The sequence below is a fragment of the Megalobrama amblycephala genome, linkage group LG4, assembly GCF_018812025.1.
Source record: "Megalobrama amblycephala isolate DHTTF-2021 linkage group LG4, ASM1881202v1, whole genome shotgun sequence".
Classification (NCBI taxonomy): Eukaryota; Metazoa; Chordata; class Actinopteri; order Cypriniformes; family Xenocyprididae; genus Megalobrama; species Megalobrama amblycephala.
In genome coordinates, this window is record NC_063047.1 from 46923718 (window position 1) to 46943674 (window position 19957).

General features: G+C 38.8%; 1 protein-coding gene across 2 annotated transcripts; it reads left to right on the plus strand.

The window, feature by feature from the left end:
• The first annotated feature begins 498 nt into the window (after positions 1–498).
• hnrnpul1l (heterogeneous nuclear ribonucleoprotein U-like 1 like) lies at positions 499–19957 on the plus strand. 2 transcript variants are annotated; one of them, XM_048189631.1, is made up of 17 exons: positions 499–655; positions 1075–1332; positions 2865–3287; positions 4118–4292; positions 4370–4443; positions 5337–5476; positions 5582–5681; positions 5834–5946; positions 6066–6332; positions 7062–7184; positions 7788–7916; positions 13378–13546; positions 14264–14530; positions 16561–16739; positions 16837–17016; positions 17255–17302; positions 18954–19957. In XM_048189631.1, the coding sequence occupies exons 2-17, from the start codon at positions 1116–1118 to the stop codon at positions 19083–19085; spliced, it is 2736 nt and encodes a 911-aa protein (XP_048045588.1). In that variant the 5' UTR covers positions 499–655; positions 1075–1115; the 3' UTR covers positions 19086–19957. The 2 variants fall into 2 exon arrangements, with proteins under 2 accessions (XP_048045588.1, XP_048045589.1); XM_048189632.1 differs by lacking the exon at positions 17255–17302.

The following is a 19957-nucleotide window of genomic DNA, read 5'->3' on the forward strand; positions in this document are numbered from 1 at the left end:
ATCAAAAATATCGTAATTTGTGTTCCGAAGATTAATGGTCTTACGGGTGTAGAATGGCATAAGGGTGAGTAATAATTTACAGTATTTTCATTTTTTGGTGAACTAACCTTTTAATAAACAATAAAATATATTTCAACAACAACAACAACAACAAAATGTTAACCCTCCTGAGACTCTTGTGCATTTATTTTGGCACTTATCCCAGTTTATGGTTATTTTACGTGGGGCAAAACCAAAATGTATTTAATTCAACTTTTTATTTTATTTGAACAAAATTTTACCTACATACATTTCTCTCATTCCTCTGTCCTGGTTCTCTGTGAATTACAAAAAGTACTTTAAAAACTATATTAAAGTCCCAAAATAAAAATGCTATGATTTAGTCCCAGAATTAAAATATATATATATTATTTGTAGTATTTGACATGTTTACTATGGTTTACATCCTGAAAGATTGGGGTGGGACATGGCTGCGTATAACGAATATGATTGGTTACATCCGGCCTTAGACAGACAGCAGCTTTAGCCAATCAGCTGCAGGGACCAAGAGCGCTCACACCGTCGCGAGGCGGAGGAAGTGGGCTACCACGGTCACCCTCCATTTTTGATACAACCGTAACGACAATTTGCTTAAAAGGAAAACTGACAGATACAGGTAAATATGTTGTTTTCTGCAAACACGAGGAAGTATTTATGTTCTGTTTGTGGTCTAAACCGGTATTTACCGATGTTTGTGAATGCATGTGAGGCGGGTGGGATTTGCGCGCAAATTACTTGACTCCATAGTTCGCTAGTTATCACGAATGCTAAGTGTGCATTAAGCCAGTGGCTACGATGAACCATGCCACTACACTGTTTTGACACTTAAACACATGGATTTGGTCTATGCATGTTGTTGTATTTAATGTACTAATGTCCAGATACTCTTACAATGCAGTGGAATTATGTTTTAGCTGCAAAGACCTTTGCCTCCGTTAGCCAGTTAGCTAGCGGGCTAATATATTAGCGAAGATGATCCGCTGAGCGCGTACAGTAACCAATCAATGACTCGCGTTTGTTTACTCTGATGTACAGGCGCACAGTTTGGAATAAACTGCTGTAGGGGTGCATGAACAATGAGCGGGCTTAATGTCAAAAAGCTCAAAGTCAATGAGCTTAAAGAAGAGCTCCAGCGCCGAGGCCTGGACACTCGCGGGCTGAAGGCGGATCTGGCGGACAGATTGCAGGCGGCATTGGAGGCCGAGGCGGCGGGGGATGCACCATCAGGCGATCAGGAACAAGACTTTGAGGCTGGCGGGGAGTCTGGAGAGGGGAATGATGATCAGGAGGAAGGTAATACATGTATTTATGTTTATGTTTTGACCTGGCTATGTTCTGAGGCGTTAATCCGTGATGTTGTTGCAAATGGAGATGTGCTTCACAGAGATTAGGAGAGATTATTATTTATGAGGGGCGCCTGGCAACGTGTTAAACCACCACAGGGGGACCCCTTTGATTTAGGACATCCTTCTGTGAAATAAAACAAGCACTGGTTGATTTTTAAATTTAGGGGCATCTGATAACATCAGTGTTTTCAATTATGGAAAACTGAAAATTACAGGGAATTTTACAGATGTGATTTCCAGGTCTGGAAAAATCTTGTAGTAAAAATTATTAAATTCTATGTATAAGTAAACATGTATAAGTAACACTAAACATAATCCTACATGTTGTTAACTAACATTACTCAGTAATTTATTGTATAATTACACACCTTAAAATAATAAGAACACCTTAAAATTAAGTGTAATCATTGCTTAAAAAAATAATCTCTTAAAAAATAAAGTCCTTATTGAGTAATTCTGAATGACTACAAAAGTAATGGAAATTAGTTGAGTAATTTTGAATGACGTATTTAAAAGACATTAAAGGTGCAATATGTAATATTTTGCAGTAAAATATCCTAAAACCACTAGGCCAGTGTTATATATTTTGTTCACTTGAGTACTTACAATATCCCAAATTTTTCCAACTATTTGTAAATCGTGAGAAAATTGTAATTTTAACCAAGGCTCCGGAACGTGTGAGGAGTCGCCTGTCAATTGCGTCATACCCGTGATACCCGTGGTTTTATTTTGTAGAAACCATGGAAACACCAAAGACGCTTTAATATATTACACATTTTAATAGGCAAGGGAACAACTGTTTTGATATATTTATAGACAGAAAACGAATCATTGTTATATAGCTTAGTCCTTTTTTCGATTTACCATGCCTCAGAGAAAAACACCATTTTGTCAAATAGCTAACATAGCATAATCAGATGCAGGTTTATTTTTATTAACAGTAATACATAATTTCCTCCATCATACAATACGTTATTGTATATGATATTCTAAAATCGATCTATCTTACTGCAGTGTGCAACAAGTGTCTCAGAGCAGCCGCTGAGTGAACACACAGAGTAACGTTATAACATTTTCGACACACTCAAATGTATCTAATATGATAAACAGCGCTGCATTACCTCATACTCATGACCGGAAAAGCGGAAGCGGCGCCGGCGACTGTGGCATAATAAAAGTTACGCTGCTCGTGAGGCGTGTGTTGCGCAATCGCTCCAGTGGCCTCATTCAGCTTCATACTATAGTAACGTTAATAATCTCATCCATGAACATGAGTTCTTCCCAACTCCAATCCCTATTCTTTTGCACCGTCCGTTGAGATGGAGATCACATGTCCCAAGATTCCGCTCTCAAACTTGGCGTCATCAAGCTACACCTTTGTTTTGAATAGGCTTCTAGCGACCTCTAGCAAACAAAATTATTACATATTTTACCTTTAACGCAACAAAACATTTTTAATTCTGTTTAATTTCTACACAGAAGCTGCAACCAGGGAGCAAGATTATGGAGAAGAATCCAAGGCACAATTTGATGATGGAAACAGCACAGACCTCTACCAGGGTGGATTTGATGATCAGGGAAATGAGAGTAACGAAGGCAATGAGGACAGCACCGAGACCCCCATACCTGCTTTTGGAACGAGTGATTATTCATCGGATGCGATGCCGGAACAAATGACAGAGCAATACTCCTATGAGCGGGATGATCACCAGGAACCTGAAGCCAAGAAGCCGCGCCATGAGGAACCAGCCGGGCAGCACAATAAGAAGCAGGAGGAGATGAAGCAGGAGTATGAAGAGACTCCTTCACATGCAGAGCCACAGATGGAGAAGTCTGACGAGCCGGCGTCCCGGCAGATCCCAGAGGGAGACTCAAGTCAACGCGGCCAGCAGGAAGTGTCTGGTAAGTCTTGTCAAGTGTATGAGCCACAAGGGGAGAATTCTGTAATAGTTGGACCACTTTAGCATAGTGTTTTGTTACAAATGCTTTTTTTTTTTTTTTTTTTTTTTTTTTAAAAGCATACTACTGCTAAAAGAGTAGTTCATTCAAAAAAGAACATTTCCTGATTATTTACTCACCCCCAGGGTGTATATGTCTTCAGCTGTAGAGAAAATAATGTTTGAGGAAAACTTTCTAAATTTTCTCCCATCTAATGCAAGTGAACAGGGATCACCATTGTCCATTTTTGACGATCCAAAATCCATATTTGGACAGCTTCAGAGTAATCCACATGACCCCAGCCAATAAATTAGGGTCAAGCAAAGCGATCAGTCATTTTTTGAAAAAAGAAAAATGTATATTGGTCCAGCTCTGCGATGTGTGTCCACAAGACATGACATATGCATGTTGGGAAGATCATGCTTGATGTTGGCTATGGTCATATGGATTAATTTGAAGCTACGGTGATCCCCTTTCACTTGCATTAAATGGGGAAAAATCCCAGAATGTTTTCCTCAAAACCCTTAATTTCTCTTCGGCTGAAGAAAGAAAGTCATGCTTCTCAGATAGCCTTGTGGAGTAAATAATCAGGAAATTTTCATTTGAGTGAATTATTCTTTTAACTAACCACACATGCTAAAGCAGATTTTTAAGTTAAGTTTTTGCCATTTGTGCCACATTTCTATGCCAGTGAGGTTCATGCACATAATTCGTAAGTAGTTAAAGTTACTTGTGACCTTACCATTTTTATTTGGTTTAGCTTTTGATATATTTTTTCAAAAATCTTTTTGAAGGTGATGAAGTGAAGTCCGAGTATAAGGCCGACGAGGACGTTCCACAGCAGGCAGAGCAGGCCGGTGACTGGGATGCACAGGCCAAATCAGAGGATGATAGATACTCATACAGTCGTAAGAGGTCATATGATGATAGCCGAGGATACGGTTACTATGAGCATCGTGAGGAAAGGAGGTAAGTTATGCATCCTTGGATGTATTTATTTATTTTTTTGTATTGCTCAATCTCATAGTTCTCTTTGGTTGTTGTAGGGGACGATCACCACAGCCCCCAGCTGAAGAAGAGGAGGAAGACATTGATGATAAACTTGTGGTTATTGACACCTGTGAGTATAATTAAGGAGAGGATTTTTTTTGTGTGTGTGTGTGTGTGTGTGTGTGTGTGAGACGGAGATGTTTGTATTTGCAGTGCTGTATTTTCATTAGGGATGCCCAATACATTCTTGTTAAAATGCTTCAATACCGCGCAGCGTGTGCACAGTGTTTGTGTCCACACAAAGAAACGCAGACAACAGAACAGACAGAGTGCAGAATGGAGATATCCGAGATTAAATCTGTATCTATGACGTTAATGTATTTAATTAATGGAATATTAAACATAAATTCAATATTTTCTTCTTTATAGCTGCGTCATTTGAACTAAAACTCTAAATGTGCACTCTGATATTTAATAAAAGATTAAAACATATGATAGAATGATAAAAGAAACCGTGAATGTAACAGAGGCTTGTACGATACAGTTTAACAGACATAATTAAGCATGAAAATTACTATAGGAAATATTGATTACACTTTATTTTAAGGTGTCCTTGTTCATATTAAATAACAATATGTACTTACTATAGGGTTATGGTTACAATTAGGGTTTGGTTCAGGGTTATTTGCATTTAATTATGTATAATTTACAATATTACAAAGTACATGTAACAAGGACACTGAAATATCTATTTGCTAAACAAATTAGGCCATCTAATATGATTCAAATTCTTTTGGTTTCTCTACCCAACATTTATAAAAAATTAAAAATTGAATAAAAATTCCTGTATCGGCAACTGCCAAAAATGAAAGTATCGGTATCATACTCGTTCTGGAAAACAAGTGGTATCAGAACATCCCTAATTTCCATGGTTCCTGGACACAAAACTTATTTTAAATGTGGTTAGTTTCATATCTAGCGTTTCTTTCACATCACAATGGCTTCTTGTTTGTTTGTCTTCAGATAACTGTGACCTGCATTTCAAAGTGGCTCGTGACAGATACAGCGGGTACCCTCTGACCATTGAAGGTTTTGCCTTCCTGTGGTCAGGTGCTCGAGCCACTTATGGTGTTGCCAAAGGACGTGTGTGCTTTGAAATGAAGGTAACAAATATGCTATTTAATACGACTGTTTTAAACCAGTGCCTTGTTTGATTGCCTTAGATATTTGTAGAGATACACATCTCTCCTGTCTATTTCTTTGTTTAGATAAATGAGGAAATTTCAGTAAAGCACCTTCCTAGCACTGAGCCTGACCCTCATGTGGTGAGAATCGGATGGTCCCTGGATTCATGCAACACTCAACTCGGTAAATGACTATGTTTTTCTTTAAAAAGATGAATGAAACATGAATGAAACAGCTGTAGATTTTGCTGGGAAGTGTGAGGATTTTGTTTTGTGTTGTATTAACACTGTAGTTTAACTAATTTATTAATTATAACTCCTTTATTTATATTATAGGTGAAGAACCCTTCTCTTTTGGCTATGGAGGAACTGGCAAGAAATCCTCCAACTGTAAATTTGAAGACTATGGGGAAAAGTTCAGTGAAAATGATATCATTGGCTGCTATATTGTAATTGTTTTTCTCTCTTACTTCTATATTACATTAAACATGATGCAACTTAATAAGGTCTCAGACTCTATTATTAACCTTATTTCGTTTCTTTTTCCCACTTGGATTGTTTTCCATAGGACTTTGAAAACAGTGAGGAAGTAGAGATGGCATTCTCCAAGAATGGCAAGTGGCTGGGCCCATGTTTCCGTGTCACCCGAGAGGAACTGGCCGGACGTGCCCTTTTCCCACATGTATTGGTGAAGAACTGTGCCATAGAATTCAACTTTGGACAGAGAGAGGAGCCCTTCTTCCCCCAGCCAGAAGGCTATACCTTCATTCAGGATCTTCACCTGGACGACAGAGTCAGAGGGACACTGGGACCTGCCACTAAAACTGATTGCGAGGTTTGAATTGTCATTTGAAATTTAAGATGAATATTCATTATGTTTAGCAGTCTCATCAACAAGGTTTTTATAATGAAAAAAAAAAAAAAATTCTCTTCAGCTGATGCATCCTATATGATATTAATCAGATAAAGGATATTTAACATAAAAGTAATGTACTAGCTGCATAAAAGGACGCGAATAAAACAACAACGCTGAAACATGGGCGACTAAAGCACGAAGAATTACAACATTATATTATGAAAGTGTTCTCATTATAATATTATTGGCGCTGCGCATCTTGCACTTAACTGTATTCATGATCAAAGTGATTCCAGGTATCACTGCACACTTTCAAATCTATAGTTTCACTTTATTTCACCATGGACGGCATGCTGTTTTAATGCTAACCAATCAAGCCTCAAGTACCCGCAAAAATGGAAGGGAAAAAAAAACATTTTTTTTTTAAAGTCACGGCGATTATCATTTTCATGATTTATCATCGCTGTCATGTACTCAAGTTTTTTTTTTGTTTTTTTGTTTTTTTTTTGCCGATTTAAGCTTTTTGTAATTAATTTTAAATGCATCTGATCACGCTGCACAATAATCTAGAAACAATGCAAATCACCAAAGCAGCAAACTTTGCGAAACAAAAAATTTGCCTTTTGGCCATGACTGTACATGATCAGTGGACCGAGGATGTTGTTGATGCCTGTTTTGTAAAATGTTGCCTCAACATTTTCTTCTCAGATCCTGATGATGGTTGGTCTGCCTGGTAGTGGAAAAACCACCTGGGCCCTCAAATATGCAGAAGAGAACCCAGACAAAAAGTACAACATCCTGGGCACAAATGCGATCATGGACAAGATGAAGGTATTGCTGCTGGATATAATCCCTGTTATTATAGCAACTGTGCATTGTAAAGCCATGCTGCTATAGCCATACACATTCAGATGGAAACTTTGACCATTGAGTATTGTGTTGTCTTCGGTACCAAGTTGGTACTGAAATTTTAAAAATGTGACTATACCTGCATTTTCCCCTTGTATTTTGAGCGCTGTTGAGCAGATTCTTATTGGCCATTGTGACTTCTGATTGGCCATTGTTCACACACTCAACAGATACGTCTGTCTACAATGATCAACAATCATCTGTGACGCTCTTCACAGAGGGCTCACTCAAATACACACGGGAGCGTTTGAAAGCAGGCGTCTATCAGTTGATTCCTAATATATCCGCTGATAGACAGATCCACTGATAGACGACTGCTTTTAAACGCTCCCTTGTGTATTTGTGTGAGCGCTTGGTGAAAAGCATCAAAGATGTCTATTTACAACATGTTTTTGAGGAGTTGATCATTGTAGATACTCAAGCAAATAACTCAACTAGTTGTTTAGGCCATCCACCAACTAATCATTTTGGAAATATGTAGTTCCTCCAATTCAAAGACCACACACTGAAGTTCGTTTATGTCAGGTCATGGGACTCCGTCGGCAGCGCAACTATGCTGGACGCTGGGACGTACTTATTCAGCAGGCTACGCAGTGTCTCAACAGACTCATCCAGATTGCTGCCCGCAAGAAGCGGAACTACATCCTGGATCAGGTACTGCCACACTTGCCTATCTCTGCGCTGTCCTCACAGCTAAAGCTCTTCCCTTCCTTCTCAACCCTCCTCCCCCCAAAAAAAACCCCCACATCCACTGCTGCTCACTGATGCACATGTTCATTAATGCACTTCTGCTCTCTCTGTAGCTTAGTCCAAAGCATTGGTTAGCCTATTGTGCTCCTGAAAACTTTTTTCCAGTCCTTATTTCTTTGTCCTGAACATGTTGCTTAATTATGATTTGTTTTGTTTCGCTTAAACGTTAAAAACGAGCAGGGAAAGAATGCAGTATAGTATGTTGTCACAATGAATATTTTTGATTTTATGTATTGCCTTGTTGTAAAGAGATTTTTGCCACACTGTACAAGTAGTCCATGACATTAGTAAGATGTTGAAAAACAAGTAATCACTGCCTGGTGAGTAAGAAAACACCTTCTGTTGCTATGGTAATTGTAAAGAAAACGAGAACTTTTCATTAGATATACTTGGAACTTTACTTGAATGTTGTTTTTAAAAATGAATGGCAGGTAAGTGGAAACACTAACCTGCTTGAAGTTTGCAGGTGAACAGTTCCAGAGGTTGTAAGGTAGGTAAGGTCAAAGGACATGCTAATGGTTCCTTAAGGAAACTGTGAGTATGAACAGGTTGGTACTAAATGTTTGTCCGTGTCGGGCATTCTGGTCTTTTGAACAATGGGTAAGTTAAGGTAAGTAAGGGGACCCAGGCAGTGCATGTGTTTGAAATACAGAAGTGAAGGTTATTTAAGTAAATTTGTTAACTTTAAGATGATTTCCTAGTTATCAGGACAAAATGTACCAGCAGATAATGGCAAAATCTCAGCCATTGATGTTTAGACATGATTGATGTATTTACATTAAGAGCATGACTGTGTTTGGTTAGTTTAAGAGAAATCGGTAGACTGCAGTATTAGGCTGTCAAATAAGAATTTAATTGGTAACACTTTATTTTAGGGTTCAATTCTCACTTTTAACTAGGGGTTGCACCGACTAGTCGACTTAAATGCTCTGCCATGACTCTTTAAGCTTGACGTCGAGTAGTCGATGGTCCTATAGAGGGCACAACAGCATAAGAAATCTTTGAAGTCCACATTTACGCTCCGTTTCCAAAATGACAAATAAATGCATGCTCCGAGAGCGCTCCACAAAACGTGTGATTATACTATCTGGATACTCAAATTGAACGAGAGAATGCACATTTTAAACAGCTTATTGTACAGGTAAGTTAATTTGCGTTCTAAACTGAGTGCCTCACTGTAACACACATGCATACAGTATAGCTTGTAGACTCGTACATCACGCGCAGAAATGTATTGTCAACACTGTTCTGTGATTTCTCAATAATATAGTTTGGAAACTGAAAAGTTCAAGCATATATTTCTTTAACTAAATCCCACAGCTTCACTATAGGGGCTTTTGCACCGGAGGAACCTTTTCATATTTCCTAGAACTATAGGCTGAAGTACCTGCATTTTGCCACGTTCGCACCACAGGAACTAAGAACAATTTTAGTTCTAGGAACTCCTTTTGGAGGAACTAAATTAGCTCCTATTGGAACTATCAGTGATGTGAGTGTACGTAGGGCCCTATGATTTCCACGATGCAGAAAACGCGGACGGAATCACGGAATCCAATCATTAAAACGGAATTTAGTATATAACGTGGATTGTCACGGAACTTTACATGAATGAATCCAAAGCAGGTCAGTAGACTTAAATCAAATCGCGATATAGACTAGTGTCTGTGAATATTAAACTGCAAAAAGACAAAATTTAATCATGAATCCTGCATGTCCGTGTGCCTCTGAAATGAATGACGCAGAAGCACGGTTTCATTTACTCATTTACTTTTACTCTCACATACATTGAAGCACGTGCGACGCTTGCTGTGTTTTCATGCTCTGTCGCCTCACTATATGAGGAAATGAACGCACAAAATTAATCTCCAGAGCCGCTCTGAATGTCACTTCATCAGCATTTAACTGCTTCATCTGAGAAAACTAAGGTCATAAACTCAAACTCAAAGCTCTTGGCAGCACGTTAACATAAAAGTTCGATTTAGCTTGACAGAATGAAACATATTAGAGTTGTACAGTAGAATTCAGAACAATCTGTTTTTCTTCCATGTTTTAATTTTAACCGTAAAGCCCTTTGTGCAGCACATTTTTTTGACAAATTAATTTCATGATTAAAACTAATGTTATGCGTTAATTTGGTTGCCAGAAAAATTTAAATACACAACAGAATTTCTGAAAAAACAACATTTCATAAAAAGACATTTTTAATTAATGTTGTTGTTTTTAAGAATTCAATTAATTAGACATGCGTTTTGATTATTAAAATGTAATTAAAGGTGGACTCAGTGATATTTCAAATACACTGTTTGGAAGTTAGTCGGGCGAGTCCAACAACAAACGTCTAACCAATCAGCATCGGGGGGCGTATAACCTGTCGAGGAGAGAGAACGAGCAAGAGGGCGATTTGAAAATAAGGGGGGAAAAACTGCAGAACGAGAAATGGGACAAAATACAAATCAGCTCTAAAGAATATCACTGGAATGAAGGTTTATGCCTGGGCAAATGCTTTAGGACCCACTTTTATATTAGAAAAGCTTTCCAGCGCTGGAGAGAGCTAAGAGGGAAGGCCTGAAAACTTCTTTGATCTCGCTTATCATGTGAGTACACTGGGTTTTGATTGCCTGGAGCTGCTGTGCTGTTTGCGACTAACAACGAACACTTCATTTTTTGTGCTTTCTTGTCGTTCGTTCGTCGATTGCGCTTTATTTTTCGTGAAGCATTTTGTTGCGCGTCAGCTGTGATAAACAGACATCCACTCGCATCGCGTGTGTGACAGCGGCCAGATAGTGAGAGTTTTGCATACTGCATACTGACGACTGCCAGAGAATGCATTGCTTAGCGTCATTGGTAGTGCATTCACCTCGCATGCCAGCAGCGTTCGGGCAGCGGTTCGAGTCCGTCTCTGAGCAGGGTGGTTATAATTGGAGTGTGAGTTTTGGAGGCATATCAACAATGTCCAACAGCGTAGTTCAAATACCACTTACTGCACCTTTAAACCATTAAAATGGAACCCAGAAAAGTTAAAACAGAAAACAGAACTTGGTAAAAATAAAACAATCTGAGAGGAAACAATAAAACGTATATCATAGGGCCCTAATAAAATGTATTTTTTTTGTTAAACTTTTAATAAATTGATGGTAAAGGCTCCGGTATACTTCAATCGAACTTCTTTTTCGTTCTTCGTTTAGGGGTAAAACGAAGTTCGAAATGTGTGACCAGCGATATACTGTAAACGAACATCTGACGCCACCCACACGTTTAGATGATTATGTAAATATGTGCCGTGCACTTTCTTCTCAGTAACAAAATAAACACAACAAAAATGAGAAAACAGTAAGCATTTATTATAGAAAGCCTAAGAAAAGCGTCTGATCGTAACAGCATAGGAATGTTAGCATGAACTCTGCAAATTAGCACTCCAGTCATGTCACTTCTTCATATAGCACTTTATTCAATGGATTGCTTAAAATCAAGCAGCTTTACAGTATCAAACATGAAAAACAGTGTCAGTGCCTTGTTTTTTTACAAGCACAACTTCATTTTGTACTCTAAAGCGGCTATCCTCTGTGTTCATGTTTTCACCTGCGGAGATCTTACCTCAACAAACTCTACAGATCAAATGAGTCAGAGACGTGGTCCACGCAAGTGAAGGCGGAGCCTCAGCGCACACCTCCTATTGCGTTATCGTCACTGACCAATGGTAGTACGAAGGTGTTTTGCAGCTGGAACGAACTTTTCCTGAAAGTTTGCTTTGGCAAGCTGTTTCGAACTTCCAAAAAGAACACAAAACGAACTTCGTTTTGGCCTGATTTTGTTCGAAATTACGTCACATCAGTTCTTTCTTTGATTTCGTTTGAAGTATACCGGGGCCTTAAATTGGATACGTTTCATTATTTAAATTAATTAGACATGCTTTTTGATTACTAAAATTTAATTTGACTATTAAAATGGAGTCCAAAAAAAATAAAACTCAAATTAAAACAGAAAAAACGGAATTTGGGAAAAAATAAAACGGATTTCATAGGGCCCTATGTACATTGATGTCATGTCAAACATCGGCACCAGGCATTTTTAAAAAGCCGTGTAAACATATATACTTCACGAACATGGAAAACGGTGATGATAGCATTTACCAGTTGTCTGCAGGGTTGTTCTTTTTTCCGCCTCTATGATATGTAAAACAAAGTTTTCATAGGACATTTAGTCTCTTAGCCCCACTTTTTGCTCTTTTAGTCGTGTAAATAATGCGTTTACATTCCATCTCCGTTATCAAGAACCCCACGACACACAATGAACACAGCTCCGATCATGGCTTCTTCCATTCACCAGTTTTTAGCGTTTGTAAATGCTGCGCTTAAAGACGCTGCTGTTGGCCGCTTCACAGTTCCTATTCCCGGTGCGAATGCAACCATGAACATGGCCCGGGGGATAAATTAGTTCTCGGGGACCTATCCTAGTGGCTATTTCCTAGAACTATTTGGTGTGAAAGCCCCTTATTAGTAGAGACGCTGCACAGGTAGAATGAATTCACACACACAATCGCTCGCTCACTAATGCATTCATATAAATGTAATCTTACTGTGTTACTTCATCTGTATTTGATGAAGACAAGAACTGATAAAAATTAGCTGTTATGTAGGAGCAATAGGCATGTGGGCAGCGCAGTGTCATATGCTATAGCTGTGCACAAGGCAACGAGTTCGAGTCTCAGCTGTCAGCTGAAGGTTCTGGCTTACGTTGACTCGACTTCCATCACATTAATAAACTTTAAAAAAGTCGTTCAACCCCTACCTTTAACTAGTTGCTTATTAGCATGCATATTACTAGGATATTGGCTGTTTTTTATTCCTTTTAAAGCACATATTAATGTCTTATTCTGCATGATCATATTCTACATTCCTTAATCCTACCCAATACCTAAACTTGAACACTACAGAAACTACCTTACTAACTATTAATAAGGAAATTAGGAGTTTGAGGCAAGTTGTAGTTAATAGCGAATGTGTCCCTATACTGAAGTGTTACCATTAATTTCATGTATCTTGGATCTCTTATAGTATAGTGAGAAAGTGATACACCAGTTGTTTGTAACTAGCTTCTGTTAAAAGTGCTAGTTTGAGGGAAGCAGTAAGGGTCCCCTATACAATGTCAGTCATTCATAAACTCTTATGTGTCGCCCAGTTCACGGTAAGTCAGGTGGGGTTGTGAGAGACAACCGCTAGTCATTCCAGAGCAGTAACTATAGAATGAAAAAAAAACTCTCTCACTTTCATCGTTGCAGGAATCCAATTCCCCTCCTATGGAACGCAAAGCCGTAACAAAAGCAAATAATGAACAGCTTCTACTTCTTTCTTGTCACCATTGCTAGACAAATGTATATGGATCAGCCCAGAGACGAAAAATGCGTCCTTTTGAAGGTTTTCAACGCAAGGCTATTGTAATTTGTCCCACGGATGAGGATTTAAAAGAGCGAACGTTAAAGCGAACTGATGAGGAAGGGAAGGATGTTCCCGATCATGCTGTGTTAGAAATGAAAGGTAGGAATGCCACGGATAACCAAAACAAATGTTCAAAACTACACACCAGATCTGCTTTTGCTGTTTTTTTGTTTTTTTTTATTTGTTTCTTTATTTTAAGACTTGGAAGAACCCACCCGTCCCTCCTTCTGTTAAACCTTTTTGCCAGATAAAAGAGCACCTCTCACCTTTTTTTTTTCATCTCTTCCTGCCCTGTTAACCACATTTTCTTACATTGTCTCATGCCATTTCTCACCACTGAAATCCAGCTCAGATAATGAGGATTGAGGAACAGAATTGCTGCAATTGGCTCAGGCTCTCCAATTCACTTCAGCAACTGAGCAGTTTGTATTGGCTGTACTAATAAATGTTAAATTATTGGACCGATGTCCTCAGCTAGTTACTTATAATTTTGCAGGGACACCTTTTATCATAACACTCTTTTTCTGGCAACTGTTTTTAGTTTAATTTCATTCCCTACGACCCTCATACATTGTCCTCATATTCCTACTCTGGGACAAGGGTTTTCTTACCCAGCTAAGGCAACGTTTGTCCTAGAGCATGTTACCGTTATCACCACATGATCCAGTTCTCTCTCTCTTTTACTCTCTCTGTCTCCTTGTTCTGTCCCCTCCCCTGTATTTTTGCTGTCACCATTGTATGGTGCTGATTATGATTCTCTTTGTCTTTCGCCGGCACGGCTGTTCTGTCCCTCATTGCATGCCTCTGCTCCCGCAGCAAACTTTGTTCTGCCCGACGCCGGCGAGTTCCTGGACGAGGTGCGATTCGTAGAGCTTCAGCGGGAAGAAGCCGACGTTCTCGTCAAGCAGTACAACGAAGAAGGCCGTAAAGCAGGCCCTCCCCCGGAGAAGCGCTTTGATAACCGCCAGGGTGGTTTCCGCGGCCGTAGCAACTTCCAGCGCTATGACAATCGTAGTGGACCTCAGGGTGGTAGAGGTGGCTACCAGAACCGAGGCGGCTCTGGAGGTGGAGGCTTCCGAGGAGGTAAGTGTGTTCAATTTGCTAGTTCTGTTTTACAAGTTTGTGGTTAGTAAATGACAGAAAATAATACTTTTTTCAGCAAGGACACATTATATTTACAAAAGTTTCAGTAAAGACACTTTATAATGTTACAAACAATATTTATTTCAAATTAAGTGCTTTATAAATGGAAAAACAGATGCTTTTTTAATAGAAAAACTTTCTATTCATCAAAGAATCCTAAGCAAAACTATCACTGTTTCCAAAAATATCAGCAGCACAACTGTTTTCAAAATTGCTATTGCTTTTCTTGAGCAGCAAATCAGCATATTAGAATAATTTCTGAAGGATCATGACACTGAAGTAATGATGCTGAAAATTCTGCTTTGCATCATAGGAATAAATTACAATTTTAAATAGAAAATTATTATTGTGAAATATTATTACAATATAAAATAATAATGCTTTTAATCTGTTTTTGATAAAATAAATGAAGACTTTGAACTAAAGAATCTTCTTTCAAAAACATTAAATATTACTGACAAATTTAGTATTGTCATGTGTATACATTTATTACAGCTATTACACTGGAATACTTGGTTCTGGTTGGTCAGCTGTGGCATTGAGGTGTTGTGTATATATATATATATATATATATATATATATATATATATATATATATATATATATATATATATATATATATATATATATATATATATATATATATATATTAAAAATTTTTTTAACCAGCGCATCATCAGTGGCAGTGTATATCAGTACTCTCACCTGGTTTACTGAAACCGGCGCTACTCTCATGTCCCTCAAATCACACCATAGACCATTTCTTGTATGAAACAATGCAACTGCCGCCATTTTACATCTCAGTTATGGATTATACTGAAAACGATCTCGGAGAATTTTAGTATTACTAGTACTGTAATACTGTTGCAGTGTTTGTTATAGTCCCATTGATTTGAACATTCTAATGGACTGTTTCTTAAAGGGATAGTTGACCCAAAAATGAAAATTTGATGTTTATCTGCTTACCCCCAGGGCATCCAAGATGTAGGTGACTTTGTTTCTTCAGTAGAACACAAATGATGATTTTTAACTCCAACCGTTGCCGTCTGTCAGTCATATAATGCGTGTCAATAGGAACTCCATCTATAAGAGTCAAAAAAACACGCACAGACAAATTAAACCCTGCGGCTCGTGACGACACATTGATGTCCTAAGACACGAAACGATTGGTTTGTGTGAGAAACCAAACAGTATTTATCTCATTTTTTTTACCTCTAAAACACCACTATGTCCAACTGCGTCCAGTATCCGGTTAGTGAGGTCTGAATGCGCTCTGATGCCGGAAGTGATCTCTCGCGCTTTGCTTCAACGAGTGCGAGAGATCACTTTAGTTGTCAGAGCGCGTTCAGACCTTACTAACCGGATGCTCAAGGCAGTTGGACATAGTGGTGTATTAGAGGTAAAAAATGATATAAATACTGCTCGGTTTCGTGTCTTAGGACATTAATGTGTCGTCACGAGCCACAGGGTTTAATTTGGATTTGTCTGTGCATGTTTTTTTGACTCTTATAGATTGTGTTGCCATTGATCCATTATACGGCTGACAGACGGCAACGGTTGAAGTTAAAAATCATCATTTGTGTTCTACTGAAGAAACAAAGTCACCTACATCTTGAATGCGCTGGGGGTAAGCAGATAAACATCAAATTTTCATTTTTGGGTTAACTATCCCTTTAATGAAAGCTTTAAGAGAATATACAGGCAAAATCATAAATTAATATCTAAATCAATAGTTCTTGTCCATGTATTGAGTAGCCATGTAACTAGCAGGATAATGTGCAGTCAGCCGGCGTTATCACAAAGAAACCCCTTCAGGGTGATACAAGTTATCCTAATCATATCATAGTCTGGCTTTATTTTGTGATTTAATGACCAGCTTTTTATACAGTTATTCCTTATTGTTCAGCATTGCTGGTTAGATATTGCCTACAAGAACTAGATGTTGATAATCACTCCAACTAATTCATTAGGATACAACCGTGGAGGCTACAACCAGAACCGCTGGGGAACTAACTACAGGGATGGAGGCTCAGGAGGCCGTGGTGGATACAACCGCAACCAGCAGTCTGGAGGCAGTTACAACCACAATCGCCAGGGCTCCTACAACAAGAGTAGCTCTGGAGCAAGTGGAGGCTACAGCCAATCACAGGTACCAGGACAGGGCTTACATTACCCAAGAATCAGCTTATGAATCCAGCAGGATTTGTACTTATCGCTTGCATGTTGTTCTCTCTTTTTTTCTGTAGCCTCAGTCTTACAATCAAGGCTACAATCAGGGCTACAACCAGAGCAACTACAACCAAGGGTACAACTATGGCAACTACAGTCAGTACCCAGGATACAGCCAGAGCTACAGTCAAACTCCAGCACCCACAGGACAGACCTACAACCAGCAGCAGCAGAGCTACAATCAGCAGTACCAGCAGGTGAGATCATCAGTAGTAGAAACTGCATACAGGCACCAGGGTCAGACATTAACTTTTCCATTAAGGGGCAATATTTGCTCCCTGGCATTGATTTCCAGGGGCATTATTTTTATCTCTGTATGGGCATTTATTTATGATTACTTTATTAAATGCATCTGTGTTGTCTTTTGTCAAATACTGTAATTTAATGAATAACTTCAATCAGAATACTAAAACAAAATTTTATCAACATCAACAGAAGCCATCTTTACACGGCAAAGATGGAACAGAAGCTGCATCTGACATGGCATGTTTATTTACACAGACTTTAATGCTGTTCAAAGGCGGCAATTATGTATTTAAACAACAGTTGCCTAAATAAAATTGTTCTTATAAATTATAAATTTAAAAACAGGAACTCATTATAGGGTAGGGCTGCAATTTTATTACACAAGTTAAAATTGTCAGTGATTGCTTTTGATATTATAATTTTGATATTATTAATGTTGATTAATAGAATACATAGTTTTTGCATTTGGGGAAACGGCACGTCATATTTTTGTAGGCTAAAAAAAAAGTTACGGGAAAAAGTACTACCTTCCGAGCAGGGACTTTCAATGTGTACTCACACTAGGCGTTTTGAACCGTGCCCGAGCATGTTTGACCCCTAAAGCCTGGTTCGTTTGACAAGTGTGATCGCTCTGTTCCGTGCCCGGTTCGTTTAGCCAGCCCTGGCCCACTTGGAAGAGGTGGGCCAGAGCGCAGTTCGGTTGGGCTCGAGCGCGGTTCACATGCAGTGTGAGCGCTAACCATGCCTGAGCACGTAACAGTTACTACTTTCGTGCCAACATCGGCAAACATCTATATTACTGCTTTGATAGTACACTTATCAATTCGTGTAATTAATTCAAGTGTATTTGGGTTTATAACGGGTCTGATTCTCACCTTATTGATGAACAGGAATTGTAGTTTGCGAGTAAAGCTGCAAATTCCTCCATTAACGTCAGCTGCCTTCGTAATTAATCCTATCATACGTGCTTTTGAAAATTGCTGCGCGGCATAAATTATAAATAGCCTATATATTAGGCAGTATCTTAGCGAAAATGCATTTCTTCATGTTTTCTTCCATTCAGAAAGTTGCATCGTATATGACGTAAGCGTGCTCCGGCTTGGGGCGTTGAAGGCAATGTGAGTGCGGGCTAGCGGGGGAGTGGGGAGGGGGGACAGTCGCGCTTGGGCTCGGTTCAAGGCCACCATGCCTAGTGTGAGTACACCCTCAGAGGGGGAAATTTTTTACCCGGAACTTCATTTAGACCCTGGTTCCTGCGGTTAAAACACACTGAGTACCACCCTGAAGTTCCTAGTTCCTGGGGAAAGTTCCTGCGGTGGAAACGCGGCTTAAAAACAGTTAAACAAAACAGTTGTTCAAACTGGGAATAAATTATATACAGGAAGTGACAGTACAATCCCTATCACTGAAGTGGTGCATGACTTCAGTCTAGTGTTTAAAGTCTTGTTACAATAGGTGAAGCTGTCTACACTACAAAATTAATCTTACTAGCATCGTATCTGCGCTTGGTTGGTTATGTAGAGAGAATCCGTGAGAGTGCTGAATTCAGTCGGTGAGTGCGCGCACTGAACAAAACAGCCTTTACAGCGGTAACTACTCTAAACGCCTCTGATTGGCCATTGCATTCATATTACAACCGAACCGTGTAATTGGTTATAATGCTCAATGCTACAAAAACGTAAAAAGAAATCTGATGCAACGTGAGCAGATCTTAATGTAATGCTGCAGTTGGCACTTCCAATCATTTTCACGTTTGTTTTCAGTTGCAACAGCCATAAAAAATGTAAAAGTATAATTGTGCCGTTTTTTCCCAGATGTCCCTGTTGATTTTAGTATTGTATTGTATTGTTGATGCATGTATTTTTATACGTTGTATTCCTTCCCTCAGTACGCTCAGCAGTGGCAGCAGTACTACCAGAACCAGAGCCAGTGGAACCAGTACTATAACCAATACGGCAATTACGGCAGCTATAACCAGCAGGGTGCCCAAGGCAGCCAGGGTGCCCAGGGAACACAGTAGTAGCATCGCAGCCGCTTCAGACGGCCCATTCCCTAAGCAGCATTCCTCATGCCTTTTTTGTGATCCTTCCCAGTCTTACCCCCCTTTTTTCCCCCCCTGCTCTCTGTAAAAGTTTATTCTCTCCATATTTATGCCATCCTTAAAGGTAGTCACATTTCTGTGGCCCTCCATTGCTCTATTTGAGTTTTGGTGGCAAGTATCCCTTTTTAGCTCTTCTAATAAATATTTGTTTACATGCTTGATCTTTTTTTTTTTTTTTTTCCTCTGTGTACTTGTAGATGACAGGTTTGACTTTTGAATTTAGTAATGTGTGGTTTAGTCCGCTCCAAAAAGCTCACACTATGATGTGCTTGAATGTTTCAAAATAGAGCAGGAAAAATTTGAGGAAGCTCGCTTAGATTTACATCTGATGTATAGAGAGAGAGGCAGGGTGTTTCTGTGTTCCAATAGTTTTACCACTGATTTTATTTTATTTTTTATCTTGTAAGATTAAAGAACCACATTTTGCGGTAGATGGTTATGGGTATTCTGTATATGATCATATGCCTGTATGTACACATTGATGTAAGACCATGTAACACTTTTGTCTTGGTACATCATATTGGAAATTTTAATAACCTAAATCTTGAATAACACTTTTCTGATGTCTGATGAAGGTTATCATTTTCTTTTTTATATAGCATTTTTAAAACGACTCTGATTGGTCTGATGCACATCTATTCCCATGTTTCAAATTAGTAATGATCCAAAATAGTTCCTTGTGTGGATATGTTTTTACCTTGTGTCTTGTCTGTAAAGCAGTATCTGCATATGGTTTTGTGTCAAATCAAAATGCATTATTTTGTATTTGAGAATATAATCAGAAGAAACCA

What these genes read in the sequence shown, in the direction of transcription:
- hnrnpul1l (XM_048189631.1), top strand. Translation starts at nt 1,116, where the DNA reads ATGAGCGGGCTTAATGTCAAAAAGCTCAAAGTCAATGAGCTTAAAGAA. An exon ending in CCACTAAAACTGATTGCGAG is followed by an intron (nt 6,333 to 7,061) that starts GTTTGAATTGTC and finishes TTTTCTTCTCAG; the next exon opens with ATCCTGATGATGGTTGGTCT. An exon ending in ACAATCAGCAGTACCAGCAG is followed by an intron (nt 17,017 to 17,254) that starts GTGAGATCATCA and finishes CAACATCAACAG; the next exon opens with AAGCCATCTTTACACGGCAA.